Source organism: Myotis lucifugus, unplaced genomic scaffold (assembly GCF_000147115.1).
Source record: "Myotis lucifugus unplaced genomic scaffold, Myoluc2.0 scaffold_1, whole genome shotgun sequence".
Lineage (NCBI taxonomy): Eukaryota > Metazoa > Chordata > Mammalia > Chiroptera > Vespertilionidae > Myotis > Myotis lucifugus.
Genome location: NW_005871049.1, coordinates 1,323,725 through 1,339,160, shown reverse-complemented (window position 1 = coordinate 1,339,160; position 15,436 = coordinate 1,323,725). Strand labels below are relative to the sequence as shown.

Sequence of the window (15,436 nt, the reverse complement as noted above, 5' to 3'; positions counted from 1 at the left end):
CTTCACTCTATGCTAAGTGAAAGGCCAGACACATAATGTGTGATTCCCTTAACATGAAATATGAAAAATTGGTAAATCTATATAGAGACAGTAGGCAGATTGGTGGTCCCCAGAGGTTGCTTAATGGCTGGGGTTTTATTTTGGGATGATGAAACGTTTTGGCACTACATACATAGAGGTGGTAGCTGCATGACCTGTATGTCCAAAGTGCGTACCTGTACTAAATGCCACTGAATCGTTCACTTTTAAATGGTTGATTTTTTTTATGTGACGTTCACCTGGAAAGAAAACCAAATTAATGTTTTGATTTGTGTCCTCACAGGTCTGAGGAAGCAAACAAAGCCTTTTCTGCAGCTGTGCAGATGCATGATGTGCTGGTGAAGGCTTGGGCCATGTGGGGCGATTACCTGGAGAACATCTTCGTGAAGGAGCGGCAGCTGCATCTCGGAGTGTCTGCCATTACCTGTTACCTGCATGCATGCCGGCATCAGAACGAGAGCAAATCAAGGAAATACTTAGCCAAGGTGAGGCCAAAAGAATTAGCTCTGACCAGAGATCAATCTGGTAGCCTTCAAGTTTGGATGACAATTCAGCTACTTCCGAATTCATGTTGGGTGAGAGGCTTATTTCATGCCTTAACTCTCCATTTTTGTCACTCTTCAAAGTACCTTTCCTATTTCAGTTTTAAAGCTGAGAAAACTGAGGCCTGGACATACTCGGGATCCCAGGACATTTAAGCAGCAAAACCAAGCCTGGAGTCTGGGTCTTAGGTCTCAAGTCCAGTGTTCACTGTGGGATTTCACACTAGACAGAGGTTCCTTCCGACTAATGAGGGGTCTGCAAGGAGACCTTACCTGCTAGATACCTGTTAGATTCTGCTCTTGCCTGCAGGGACAGTGCACATGTTCATAGAGCCTGTCAGCTCTAGTCGCAGGTCATGGTGAGTCCCATGGTTTCTGCGCACACTACAGGGTGAGGTCCTGGTTGCTGGCATTCTCATCCTTCGTTGCCTCAGCATAGCGCTGGGCACAGGATTGGCAGTTTGACATGTGCCCAGTGATGGGCATCAGCTTGAGAGTCCTTCAGTGTTGCTCCCTCTTGTCCCTCACCCCTGCCACAAAACATATAAATATAGCCCAGAATTAATTCTTGCAGAAAACTTAAGAATAAGTTATTTTTCTTTCCTGTTTTGTTTGTTAAAGGTGTGGATTTTTTTAGAATTCCTTGAGGTAATGCCAAAATGTGGAATGTACAGCAGCACATAGTAGTTCCGGCCAACTATAGAAACAAACTAACTCCATGAGGCAAAGAAACCACTCAAATATCTGACTCCAAATTTGCTTATTTCTAGATGTCATTGTTTCAGACATCCTTGGACACGGGGCTGCCAGCCTGTGGCCTACCTGATGCTAGGGTGGTGTTCCTCTGAGATTTTTAGCAAAAGTCCAGTTTGTATTGGTGCGATCATGGGTGTGAATTAGCAGGGGGGCGGGCCCTCACCGTCCACCTCAGGGTCACTGGCCACCGCCAGCTAGTTGATTGGATCAGTTAATAATTGGCATTAAAGCTGACTCTAAACCTAAAACTGTATTTTAGGTTTTGGTTTTATTTATCTGGTAAGTTTAGCAATATTGTTGGCCCTTTGGTGTTTCCAGTAAAACGACTCTATATGGTATTTTAATGCTGGAAAAAGTCACTTTAAAGGCCTCAGAATTTTTATTCGACTCTAGAATTTTTCCTTCTACCCTAGGTGCTGTGGCTTTTAAGTTTCGATGATGATAAAAACACTTTGGCAGATGCCGTCGACAAGTACTGCATTGGTGTGCCACCCATCCAGTGGCTGGCCTGGATCCCGCAGCTGCTCACCTGCCTGGTGGGCTCAGAAGGAAAGCTGCTTTTGAACCTCATCAGCCAGGTCAGAATAACAAGGTGTCTTTGTTCACAAAAAAATTGTCTTTGTTTCACTTTTTTTTTTTTCCAGAAAGAAAATGTGCATGCTCAAAGCATGGGAAATAAGTCAAAGAGAAGGGAACATATACACATCTAGCTATCACTTTAAATAAAACATAATTAAATGTGATTGAAGAATATATCAAGGTTGAAATGAAATAATCTGCTATAGCATTGCTTTATTAAGGTGGTAATTTCTTTGCTTGAACATGTTGCCACGTAAGATGCAAATACAGCCAAAACCGGTTTGGCTCAGTGGATGGAGCGTCGGCCTGCGGATTGAAAGGTCCCGGGTTCGATTCCGGTCAAGGGCAAGTCAAAGAGAAGGGAACATATACACATCTAGCTATCACTTTAAATAAAACATAATTAAATGTGATTGAAGAATGTTTCTAACTCTCTATCTCTCTCCCTTCCTCTCTGTAAAAAATCAATAAAAAATATATTTAAAAAAAAAAAAAAAAAAAGATGCAAATACAATCAAACCTTGGTTCTTGAATATCTCCCATCTCGAACAATTCAGTTCTTGACCAAGTTGTTCACAGAATAAGTGTCTTGGTTATTGAACGCAACTTCAGTTCTCGACCTAACAACCCTTTCTTGCTGATACCTCAGCATGACAAAAAGTATCTCTCAGGCCACAAGCAAAGGAGGGAATGCGAGTCAATTTACCGCTAAACATCCCAGGAAGTTATGCTACATATGTGTGTGTGTGTGTGTGTGTGTGTGTGTGTGTATGTATATATATGTATATGTATTGCTTTTGTTGTTAGAAATGGATGATTAGCACAATTTTAAAACATATATAGGCCATCAGAAGTGCTACTGTTGCTAAATGATCACAGGCAATTGAAGAGGTAGAAAAACTGGTTGATTTGGATAAACGAAAAGTAGTTAGCATGTGACAGCATGTCACAGGCAATGATATGTGAAAAAGCGAAGATGCTACATGCTGACTTTCTGAAAGACACTCCTGTCATGAGTGCCAAAAGTGATTTAAGGGTAATAGGAGTAGTTCTATAAATCTAAGAAAAGAAGTGTTTGTTTATAGATGAAACAGTACATTAGATATGTACTGTATATAAGAAAGGTTAAAGTAGGGAATCATTTGGGGCTCTGGAACAAATTAATTTATATTATTTCTAATGGGAAAAAATGATTCTGTTTTCGAACAAATTGCTTCTCAAATAGCTTTCAGAAACAAATTAAATTCAAGAACTAAGGCTCCACTGTGAATAACGATTCTCTTAAAATGTAAGATTACTAGTGAGTACTCTGAGAGCTGGTCACAGTGAAATGTGTGTCTGATTGCTATTTTATAACCGATTTCCTGTCTGTGCCAGGAGGTCTTCAGAGCTTCCCTTCAGAGTAAAACTCTCCCATGCATGTGGAGGTTGTTGCCCTTGGTAGAGTTGTTTGGCTGTGGCTGTTAGAGAATTAAAGTTGGGTGCACTGAGGTTGGTGACAGGGCATCGGGCAGATGGCTTTCATTACCATTATTTAAGAATGATTCCAGAATGTTCCTATCCTGAGAAAACATTAGGGGAAGGACCCAAACAGTAGAAACTTAATACCTCAGTCTGGAATATAGTACCTTTGTGCTTCCTTTTATAAAATTACTAGAGGCCTAGTGCACGAATTTGTGCACTAGTGAGGTCCCTCGGCCTGGCCTGCAGGATTGGGCCAAAACCGGCTCTCCGACATCCCTCAAGGGGTCCCGGATATTGAGAGGTGCAGGCCAGGCCGAGGGAACCCACTGGAGCATGATCAGGGCTGGGGAGAGACGCAGGAGGTTGGCCAGCAGGGGAGGGACCGAGGGAGGGCTCCAGGGCGTGTCCGGCCCTTCTTGCTCAGTCCTGATCAGCCAGACCCCAGCAGCAAGCTAACCTACTGGTCAGAGCATCTGCCCCCTGGTGGTCAGTGCACATCATAGCGAGCAGTTGAGTGGCCTTAGCATATCATTAGCATATTATGCTTTGATTGGTTGAAAGGCTGACTGGTTGACCGGACACTTAGCATATTAGGCTTTTATTATATAGGATAGTCGTGTAACTTTTCATGAATGAGGAGCATCGTCACCAAGCACTTAGGAACACGCCACTCATCATTTTGTCAGTTTACTTGGCTTTTTACATGTGGTGCATCATCTGTTTTTTACCCAGAAATGGTCTTATTTTTTCCTTGAGAGGAGGTAGCTGTGTTTCTGGAAACTGGCATTTTGCTTGGGGTTTATCTCTCAGGATGTAGATTCGGTCTATGTGTATTATCATTCGTGGAACATCTCTTAATGTACATTAGCCGAACCACCCCGTGGCTGTGGTAGAGTGAGATAATATCTACTCAGCTCTTTGAAGGAGCCCTGTAACCCCAATTTGATAAAACTGGTTTTTCTAACTGTAAATAGAAAACTTTAAATCTCCTCCTTGCTACAGTTACGCAGAGTAAAGTTATTCACTGATAAGCCTAATTGTCAGCTAGAATCATTTCACACTTCCCGTGAACTGTGCCAAATAGAAGGCTGATTGGTTGGTGTCTTTTGGTGTTTTCCTTTGGTTGCCTGAATGAGTTTCAGGGACTTATGCATTTTGCCTTCCTGAGACTTACTGAATCAAGTGAAAGTATGGTTTCTGTGTCATTAATGGTCCCCATGCAGAACTGCTGAAATGCATGCACCGTGTTGATCTTTCCTGGGTCTTTAAAGCTAAACTGGATGTTTTACCTGCTGTTTAATCTGGCCTCATCTATTAGTCAGTATTTGCTTCCTTGGTCCAAATGTAGACCAGCCACCCGTTTTTGATTTATATCAGTTATTTTGATACAAAGTGTCTTCATCCAGAAGAACAGTGAGCAGTGTTCTTCATTACTCCTTGTCTCTGAGCAGGTCGGACGCGTGTATCCCCAGGCAGTCTACTTTCCCATCCGGACCCTGTACCTGACTCTGAAAATAGAGCAGCGGGAACGCTACAAGAGTGGTATGTCTCGGGCGGGGCCAGCTGGCCAGGCTGTGGAGGGCTTGTTCCACGGGGCATTCCCATCCATTCGGCTGTGGACACGCCTGCCCCACAGCAGACTTCCTAGCACGTGGGCCATTCTTTAGCCAGTGAGAGAGAGAATATTTTGGGACCAGAACCAGAGCCTGATCCTCTTGAGTGAAATTTATGGTTCTTCTTTACCATAATGTAATTGGGTGTCCATTTACCTGAGTGATTTGATCCTTAACACTTGGAGTGGGGGAAACGAGTTAAGTCGGCTCGCGTGAATTGCGCGTACTCCGCGGGAGCCGTCTTTAACTCGGTTCATATAGATTTGCGGTGGAGTGCGGGAAACGTGTAAACTCGGGCCGATTGTAACTGCGTATTACCAAATATTTGTTTGTAATCCACCCTTTTGGTGGATGGAACAAAACCAAAAGACAGAGCCATCTTATATTTTGGCGGGAAATTCACCCCACACCGGAGTGTTAAGTAGAAATCATATATGAAATTTTTAGCTATAGATAATTACAAGTAACTTACCTAATTAGTATAACTACATCCTGGTAAGCAGTATAAATGTTAGTTACTATAAGGTTTTAAATCTATATTGAGTAGTCGCTGTATATAAAGAAATAACTTATTTGATGGTTCCAGTTGCCCACTAAGCATGCTGCTTTTAAACAATTAAAGGATCATTTGCTTCAGAATATTTTTACTACCCAGACTTGCATGCTGCGAGACCAGAGTCTTTCTCAGCAGCATCGCCTGCCAGCGAGCTGGGTGGGTGGGAGGTTGCACAGCACACTTCTGCCCTGACCTCCTGGGCCCACCTCGGTAGATTCATGTGTTGATCATTTGAAAATTAAGATGTTTTTATTCTAAGTGAGCTGAAGCTTAGGTAAATGGGGCTCGTGGGTTTTAATAACAGTTCTCATATAGCAAGTGATGATATTTTTCAAAAATACCACTTTATGTGTGGTTTGGCTTTCCCAGGTGAAGAATGTAGACTTGCTTGTTAACTACTCTTGAGCTACAGTACGAGGCATGTATTGTAAACAAAAATGTTTATACTTAGAGTCAAGTTAAAAGAGGGAGGACAGTGCACACTTGTGCGGCCTCACAGACTCCCCAGCCAGCATGCTGCCACGTTTGCTTTCTTACCAGCATGGATGCGCTCTGCTGAGCCAGTTGAGGCCAGGTTGTAGACAGTCACATTTTCTGTGCCGAGTCCCTCAGAGCACCTCTCCTGAGAACCAGGTATCCTCCCACATAGTCCTGGGGAAACGTCTCGTGTGTCAGCATCGGCAGGAACCAGTGTTCCTTTGGCCGGTGGGTCCTCTAGAGCACCAAGCTCTAGCATCGGTCAGTTTTGCGCTGACATTGGCGTTGTGTGTGTTGCTCTCAGATTCTGGACAGCAGCAGCCAAGTTCAGTGGGTAACCAGTCCCATTCTGCATCAGATCCAGGGCCCATAAGAGCAACAGCACCCATGTGGCGCTGCAGCCGAATCATGCACATGCAGCGGGAACTGCACCCAACCCTTCTGTCTTCCCTGGAAGGCATCGTCGATCAGATGGTCTGGTTCCGAGAAAACTGGCACGAAGAGGTACGTGGATGTGATCTTGAATGTCGTTCCACATGCTTTTGTGGCCACTTGATGGTCAGTTAGCTGCCTGGTCATGTTTGTTGTTGAGTTGAATGATAGAGTTGGCAAAGAGTTAATGTCTGCGCACTAGTGTGGCCTTAACTATTTGAAGTGGGAGATTTCAAATGAGGGTGAAATTGAGAAAACCTTCTGCCCTCACAGTGCTTACTTTGCTTATTCATATGAGCCCAGTCACTTAAATGCCATGAATTGCCAGGCAGCAAGTGGCCGGTGCGAGCAGGCACGGTGGTGTAGGTAACTGACCGCAGTAATCCCCAGAGGCAGAAGGTGGTTCTTCAGTGACCTTCTCAGCAGCGGGCCACCCCTCAGTGGTGTTTGTGTACTGATGATAAGATAATCAGCCTTTACTGTCCAGGTATTTTTCTAGCTGTTATCACAGTGTTCTTTTGTGTGCACACACAGACGTGCAGCAGTGACACAGCATCCGGATGAGGTTTTCCCGTGGTTAATCAACTGAAGGGGATGGACATGACTCAAAAAGTGTTTTTTGTTTTGTTTCTTTAAAATGTTCAGGACACTCCGCATTGTTAGAAACACAGCTCACTGTGTGGAGCTCACATGATTTTACACCGACTGTGCCACAGAAATCGCCCTGGAGGTGGTGGGGTAGCTGCTCGAATCAAGAGCTCTCTTTTGTGAATGGTGTTTGGTCTCTTTCCACTAGGTTCTCAGGCAGCTCCAACAGGGCCTGGCAAAATGCTACTCTGTCGCATTTGAGAAAAGCGGAGCGGTGTCCGATGCCAAAATCACCCCCCACACTCTGAACTTCGTCAAGAAGCTGGTGAGCACGTTCGGGGTGGGCCTGGAGAACGTCTCCAACGTCTCCACCATGTTCTCCAGCGCGGCCTCCGAGTCCCTAGCCAGGCGGGCACAGGCCACTGCGCAGGACCCTGTCTTCCAGAAGCTGAAGGGCCAGTTCACCACCGGTGAGTCTCACTCTGTTCTTCCTGCACTGGGAACGTTCCACGCACTGTCTTTCCTTGGGCTTTAGCATAGAAGATGATTGCATTCATTCATTTTATTTTTATTTGTTCATTTTTCATTAATTGTCTTGTCACTGTACTGGGCGAGCTGGTTATAATGTTTAGACTCATCACAAGAAAGCTTAAGGCTCACCAGCCTGCAACTGCATGTCCTTCTTTCCAGTGAAGGGTTGTGGTTTGGAGCCAGAGCACCAGGCTCCACCTCTGGGGTTAGAAGTAGGATGGTTTCAGGCAGACCCTTCTCCTGCTCCTTGATCCCTCCCTCCACTTGGTCTTTATGGGAAAACTCAACAGTGAGACTCAAAGGTGCAAGGCTCAGGGTGACAAGTAAAGTTCACACTGGTAGGCATTCTGGTGGACAGTGATAGGGAGGTTGTTCAGGTTCAGATTCATGCATTTTCCCAGACCTGTGGGAGCATGAGTTCTGGCTCCACCATGTTCTGCATGATCTGAGGTAAATGTCCAATGTCCCTTAGCCTGTCTCCATCTGTCAGATTGGGGTCCTCGTCCCTCAGCACGTGCAGGTATGCGTCCCCTGGATCTCAGAGCATTCGTTCCCAGTCTGCTCTGCCTCCTTCCCACTTGTCTGGGGTGGGCTCTCCCCCCAGGAGCACCAGTCCCAGACTTGAGCCTGAGGAACTTCTGCAGGCTTATAAGTCCTGAGTGTCAACCCATGAGTGATTATTACACGAAAACAAGACTTGCCTGGTAAAATTTCCCAAAGCCAAAAGAAACATTTCAGCTTAATTATTGCTTTTGTAACCATCTTTAAGGCATTCTTTCTTGTCCTGCCAGTGTTGCTCAGTGGTTAGAGTGTTGGCCGTGCACTGAAGGGTTGTGGGTTTGATTCCCAGTCAAGGGCACATACCTGGACTGAAGGTTTGATCCCTGGCCCCAGTCGGAGCACGTGCGGGAGGCAACCAATCAATGTGTCTTTCCCACATTGATGTTTTTTTTTTCTCTCTCTCCTCTCCTCCCTTCCACTCTCTCTAAAAATCAATGGAAAAAATATCCCTGGGTGAGGATTAACAAACAACAAGAAATTCTTTCTTAATTGACATGTTAAACCATAGAATAAATGGTTCACATTTTTTATATATTTAAGTATCTTTTTAAAAGATTTATATCTCAGAGAGCATAGTTAAAACATGTATCTCTGTAAAGTAGGTTGCAGTGATATATATAAGAGGAACTATTTGCCCCACTAATTGCAAAGGACACTGTGCAGCTGTAGGCAGGACTGACCTGAGGCCCATGGGAAGCCCAGCGTGTGTTGTCCCATCATCACTCCGGGCGCCCTGGGCTGGCGTCCCGCTCTCGAGGTGTGAGCTGGGCATACGGCTGAGAGCTTCCTCTGAAGAACCACCCCTGGAGGAAAGTGCTCTCCGAAAAATAAGAGTCCTGCCCTCTCAGAGCTTTTACACTGAAGGGCTCCCATCCTCAGATTTTCTCTGTAAAGTCCGTGTGACGTGTGGTCTGCCATCCTTCTCTAGGAAAGGAAGGGTTTCAGGTTCGAGTTCATGGAAGCTGTCCTATTTTACTTAAAAGAGGTGATATTCAGTATGTCTTCATCTTAAAATTCCAGATTATTAAATCAATTGCAGTCTGAAATAAAGATGTGAAGTGGGACAAGTCTTCTGGATTTGGGGGGTAGGGGGAGAGAAGAACTTAAAGGAGGCTGTCAGGCTCTGAGCCACCTTAACTGCAGTGAGTTTCAGGCCCTGGCACAGAGGCCTCCGGTCGCTCTGCTCATTGCGCCGGGGAAGACCGTCTCTGTTCCAGCGCTGTGTTCGCCTGTAAGGCGGTGGGAGAAAGTTAGAAACAGCCCATCACATTCCCCCAGAGTGAAGGGCAGCCCGGCTCACCCCACATGACCTAACTGGGCAGAGGAGAGTGTTTGGGAGAGGCTTGGAGAGACTTGGCACCCTCGCTGCCTCCAGCTTGTGTGTGAAGGTGCCTCTGCCGTCACGGGCCGCCTCGTTTGGCCTCAGGATCCATCGGTCCTTGTCAGCGCGACAGTGCCTCCCCGTGGCTCTCACGGACCCGTTTCCAGCAGAAACCGTTGGCTTTCCTGACCTTTGGGCTCTGGCAGGTTAGGGTGTCGAGAACCCCCTCCACCACTGTCCATGAATTGATGTCTCTCTTTTTTTTTAATATATATTTTATTGGTTTTTTACAGAGAGGAAGGGAGAGGGATAGAGAGTTAGAAACATTGATGAGAGAGAAACATTGATCAGCTGCTTCCTGCACACCCCCTACTGGGGATGTGCCCACAACCAAGATACATGCCCTTGACCGGAATCGAACCTGGGACCCTTCAGTCTTCAGGCTGACGCTCTATCCACTGAGCCAAACCGGTTAGGGCTAATTGACCTCTTATTATTAAGTCTTAATAAACTCTGAGAACCAGAGTGTTTTTGCTTAAGTGAAAAGTGCATGTTTTGCATTTCTGTCATTTTGATTTCTTGCCTTCATTCCTTCTGAGGAACTGATGTATAACTCGTTCTCCTCCTGGTTATTGTCTCCTTCGGGCCGCCTGGTGCTGTGTTCGCGTTCACACAGGCCTGAGGTGACCTCTAGTGGTGGCAGGCAGGCTTCCGGCACCTTTTAGTGGTGATGGGGGGGCTCCATGCTGAGACGTTTATGCAGGGGTCCCCGGGGGTCCCCCCATCCTTCCTGAAGAGGACAGGTCATGATTGGGGTGAGGTCCGTGTGGCACTGGAGAGCCGGCCACACCAAGGGCTTCGCTCTGTCTCAGGCCCCAATTTCCACGAGAAAGAGCAAGAGGGCTTCTGGGGCTTGATGCAGACTGTTCCCAGCTGGGAGGCGCAGAGCAGTGGCTTGGGGATGAATTGGAAGAGCCCGATGACTGAAATGCTTATTCGTGTTTTATCTTGAAGATTTTGACTTCAGTGTTCCAGGATCCATGAAGCTTCATAACCTCATTTCTAAATTGAAAAAGTGGATCAAAATTCTGGAGGCCAAAACCAAGCAACTTCCAAAATTCTTCCTCATAGAAGAAAAGTGTCGGTTTTTGAGCAATTTCTCCGCGCAGACAGCTGAAGTGGAAATCCCAGGGGAGTTCCTGATGCCAAAGCCGACGCACTATTATATCAAGATCGCTCGGTGAGTGAGCGGGGCCTGGCTCGATCATGGCACATCCCCTGCCCGCAGAGGCCTGCAGGCAGGCCTGGTGCCGCGCTCAGAAAACAAGACTGTCCCAGGATTTCAGTGACCAGCCCTGAAAGGGTCTGACTGATGGCTTCAGTGTCTTGTTTGAGTCAAGTTTGTATTTGCTTCCAAAGAAGCTTTTCCGACTCCCCATAGAACTTGACGAAATAAAGTTCCCGTGTCTTTGTTCACACTTACAGCCCAGTGTTCAGACAGCACCAGATGCAGTGGAATGCAGTGGAGTGTGTTGCATCTCATTTGAAATGTAAAGAGTTCTGTGGAGAGGCTCCCTTAACAAATAGTCAGGTGCTTCCTGTTATTTCTAACTCAGACACAGAGCTCTGCTTTTCCACCGTCAGAATTCAGTCTTCCTTCCCCCAGACCTGCCTGGGGCCTGGCCAGCGCCCTCCTCTCTGACCTGTATCGGGGCCGAGGCCCAGGGTGAGGAGGTGAGGGCAGGAGTGTGTCAGTCCCTCGCTTGCTCCTCGGGGCACCTGCGTGTGCCAGGCAGGGCTGTCCCTCCCCCAGAGGCCGGAGCTGGGCCCTCCCTGTGCCGCTGTGGTGCTCAGGGCCAGAGCAGCGACCCACAGCTAGCTCCTGGAGTCGGACCCCTGGTTTGATTCTTTTGAAGCTCCAGCTTCATCCTCCTGCTTTTTGTTTTCCCTCTGCCGTGGTTTCTCCCTGGTTTTTGATATAATTGCACTATTTACACCTTGTCAGAACAAGGGTGGGGTGTGAGTGAACAAATGTGGTAACTACGCGTCTTAATTCCCATGACAGTTCTACCAGTGCTTTTGGAAAGCTCCCTTTACTTTTCTAAGGAAAGGATTGGAAATTGAGACTGAGAGCGTTTGTGTGTTCCGGTAGGTTTATGCCCAGGGTGGAAATTGTGCAGAAGCACAACACCGCAGCCAGGAGGCTGTACATCCGCGGGCACAACGGCAAGATCTACCCGTACCTGGTCATGAACGACGCCTGCCTGACAGAGTCGCGGAGGGAGGAGCGCGTGCTGCAGCTGCTTCGCCTGCTGAACCCCTGCTTAGAGAAGAGAAAGGAAACCACAAAGAGGCACTTATTTTTCACAGGTAGGAGGGCCGCACTTGGGGCTCCCTAGCAGTGCGCTGTAGCCAGCCTGTCAGGGCTTTCCCGTGCGCCGTGTGTCAGCACTGAGAAGCACTGAGCTACGCCAAGAGGGCAGGCCTTGCAAGGAGGAGCCAGTCCCTCGACAGGACCCCTGCCCTGGAGAAGCCCCCACCCCAGCCTTTAGGCTCCTCACTGCAAGGTGGGTGCTCTGACAAGTATTTGCGAATGGAGGTGCTAGGTCTGTGCCCCCTGCCACCTTGACGCCCCAGGAGCCCCCATGCTCTGGTGAAACCTGGGCTGAGTGGAGGGCTTGTTATGGGTCTGTTACCAGCATACTTGGTTGTGAAGCGAGGCCTCTGAACTCCTGGGCCACTCGCTGCAGGACGTGGGCACGGCCCGAGCTTGCCTTCAGCGAGTGAAACACAAGACTCGGGAAGTCGGGTGGCAGGGATCTTGGTCAGGTGGCAGCATCTGAGTGAGGTCTTTCCATAACTGAGGTGTCCTGGGTGGCTCACGAGTGACCTGTTTCTGTCAGTAATGGGAACAGACGAGACACCTACCATCCCACCCAGAGAAGAAAGCCATTGTCAAGTCATTTTAGTATTAAATCCAAGGCTAGGAGCCCATCGCAGTACATAGTATATGGAACTTTCTTCTGATAGCTACGGTGTGATCTAACCCAATTTGACCTAAAATTTCTTACCTTTAAATGTATTATAGCCCAAATAAGAAGTAGATTGAGAAACAAGTCCGTGGAGAGCTGTGTGCATGTTTACACCGTGTCATGTGATCGTAGTGTTGATCCCGGCTGTGGGTAATAGATTGCTCTTTTTCCAAAGATACAAACTTCTTTTTTTAAATCTTCACCTGAGGATATTTTTTTCCATTGATTTTTAGAGAGACAGTTGCAGGGAGGAAGAAAGAGGATCAGAGAGAGAGAGAGACATCAGTGTTAGAGAGACACATCGATTGGTTGCTTCCTGCAAGTGCTGCGACCAGGGCTGGGGATCAAACCTGCAACCCAGGTCCGTGCTCTTTTTTTTTTTTTTTTTTTTATCTTTCTGGGTCTTTTATTTGTACCCATGTATGTCTATCACCCCATGAATGGACCTGGGGGAATCAATTGACCTTGAACATTTCATGCAGTGAGGGGATGGGATGAGGAAATAAATAAGTGATTCTGATGCCTGGGTTACCCTCGACCCCTTTACTGGTGTGAGTTGGTGGGGAGAAGGGGAGGGGAGCATGATTGTCCTAGTGGCTCAGGGTTGCAGAAGACGGGGGCTAGGGAAGAGCAAATGCCATGTGGGATTTATGTTAGTGCCTCCCTCCCATAGTTCAGGGGGCTCACTCTGGACTTGGGTTTGCCATGACTTCCTTTGGTCCGAGTTTAGACCCTGTGCTTAGTCCTGTGCCCTGGATGTTTGGAGCTCAGCCTTTTTATGCTGCTGCTGCAGGGCCAGCTGCATGGCCCAGATGCTCAGTGGCCGCATGTAGGCCAGAGAGCGGAACACTCGCTTTTGGCAGTATGCCGCCGGGGTCTGGAAGCCCAGGCCCAGGCGCTCCCACACAGTACGGTAGCAGCCTTCAGCTGTCTGGAAGCCCTCGGAAGTCAGGCCCTCCTGGATCATGGTGGCTGCCAGCCCATAGACCACGCCCACCCAGACTTCATCAGACTGGACACTGGATCTATCAGGGACACCCTGGGGCTGCATCCCATTCACAGCCCCCATGGTCCCTCCTGCAAAGGCCTGGACATTGAATTCAAAGATAGTTTGGAGAGCACGAACCACGTGTTGGGTAGGAAATACCTCAGTTTCTCCTTCTCCTAGGCCACTAGCCCTCAGGAACCACTGGCCAGCACACTAGTCAGACATGATGCTACAGGACTGAGGCCGAGAGCTGCAATCATAGTTGTAATAGCGGCCATTCCATAGCAGTCTCTCATAGGCTTGCTGGCCCCGGCTAAGGATGGAAGAAAACTTATCTTGAATGTCCTGTGTCCCACACAGAGCAGCCATCTGGACCATCATAGCCACAGCTGCCAGCCACAGTCCTCCACAATAAGCACTGGGGCCTGTGGTGACCCAAGCGTCATAGGTCTGGTCAGCATAGCCTCCATTTTCAATGAGTCCATCTTGGTCCTTGTCAAACTTCATTTCAGACTCCATCACGGCCAGACACACAGGCCACATGTCCCTCAGGAAGCCCTGGTCCCCTGTCAGGTAATAGTCCCGATAAACCTGCAGCACAAACTTCAAATTCAGGTCTTTCCAGTCAGCAGTATCATGGATCACATACGCATTGACCCGGAGCCATGGCTCGTCATCTGGGTCCCCAATATCATGGGGGATGACATTCCTCCTTTTCACAGGTGCCATTACCCCACTCATCAGGTACCGTCGCCATGTCAGGTCTTCCCCAAGTGTGGCCAGAGCCATGTCATACTGCAGGCTGAGCTCGAGTTTGGGCCATAGCATGATGAGGGCGAAGGAAGCGTAGAAGTGGACATCATATGTGTTGTACATGCGATATTCCTGGCCTTCAAGGTAGCCAAATCGACCATACTCCTTGGGGTGGTGTAGAGCTGTGTGTGACCCCAGAAGGAAACCAGTAAATAGGGTATAGGTTATGATGGGGGGAAAAGACAATGTGAGGGACCACAAAGGTTCAGGGGTCAGGAGAAGCTAAGGGGGCAGAAGAGGCACAAAAGAGACCCTCACCCATGTCATACTGCAGGCTGAGCTCGAGTTTGGGCCATAGCATGATGAGGGCGAAGGAAGCGTAGAAGTGGACATCATATGTGTTGTACATGCGATATTCCTGGCCTGGAGGAAGGAGGGATACACACTGTTGCCAGAATTCCTCTTCGTATTCCCCTCCCTACCTAGCTTGTCCTCTGGAGTTGGGGGTGGGGCACTGTCACACTCTATACCTGCCAGTTACCCCTCATCCCAACCAATGACCTGGGCAGGCAACACTCACCGTCCTGCCTGGTGGTAGGGCACTAACTGGCCTCACAGATACGGCCTGCCATACTATGGCCACCAGCAGCTCGTACCTTCAAGGTAGCCAAATCGACCATACTCCGTGAGGAGGGGGCGGAGCTGACACATGTTCCCTCCCAGCTCCTCTGGTAGGGAGTCCTCAGGAACTTCCAGCCATACTGTGCCTCCATCAGCCAGGAAGTAGAGTTCATTGAAGAGCGCAGATTTGTACCAGGCAGGCAGGGACCTGGGGAGTCAGGAGGGAGTGGTCTAATAAGTGTGGACCTCCCAGGAAAGGAAGGACTCTGGGGTTCAGTTGAGTGGGGGCACCAAGTGAATCCCAGCTCTACTCTGCTGACTTTGGTGGGTGGAGAGTGAATTAAGGAGCCCCAATTGGAGTGTGAGTGCCTGGGAGGAAGGGAAGAGATGGCCCCATTGACACCTGTCATCCAATACTGGGCTCTGCCAAGCTGAGATCCTCTCTTCCCAGTCTGCGTATTGGCACAGTGCATAGTGACTAAGGGCGGGTGCTGCATCACCATCTGAGCCAAAGAACCTTGTGTATCGCCTGGGGTGAGAAGAAAGGGGAGGGGTAAGAACATGGGCTCCAGGTCACACCCTA

General features: G+C 48.1%; 2 protein-coding genes across 2 annotated transcripts in view; one reads left to right on the top strand and one right to left on the bottom strand.

The window, feature by feature from the left end:
- The window catches only part of LOC102421810 (transformation/transcription domain-associated protein), a 116,575-nt gene that overhangs the window by 93,999 nt on the left and 7,140 nt on the right, over positions 1 to 15,436 (top strand). Inside the window, 7 exon segments of the mRNA XM_023752710.1 lie at positions 323 to 524; positions 1,751 to 1,915; positions 4,832 to 4,922; positions 6,385 to 6,530; positions 7,255 to 7,516; positions 10,474 to 10,699; positions 11,612 to 11,829. Of these exon segments, the coding sequence (XP_023608478.1) occupies positions 323 to 524; positions 1,751 to 1,915; positions 4,832 to 4,922; positions 6,385 to 6,530; positions 7,255 to 7,516; positions 10,474 to 10,699; positions 11,612 to 11,829 (1,310 nt within the window).
- The window catches only part of LOC111825941 (non-lysosomal glucosylceramidase-like), a 4,496-nt gene continuing 1,945 nt past the window's right edge, over positions 12,886 to 15,436 (bottom strand). Inside the window, 4 exon segments of the mRNA XM_023753586.1 lie at positions 12,886 to 13,257; positions 13,260 to 14,369; positions 14,889 to 15,061; positions 15,257 to 15,419. Of these exon segments, the coding sequence (XP_023609354.1) occupies positions 13,175 to 13,257; positions 13,260 to 14,369; positions 14,889 to 15,061; positions 15,257 to 15,419 (1,529 nt within the window). The 3' untranslated portion in view covers positions 12,886 to 13,174.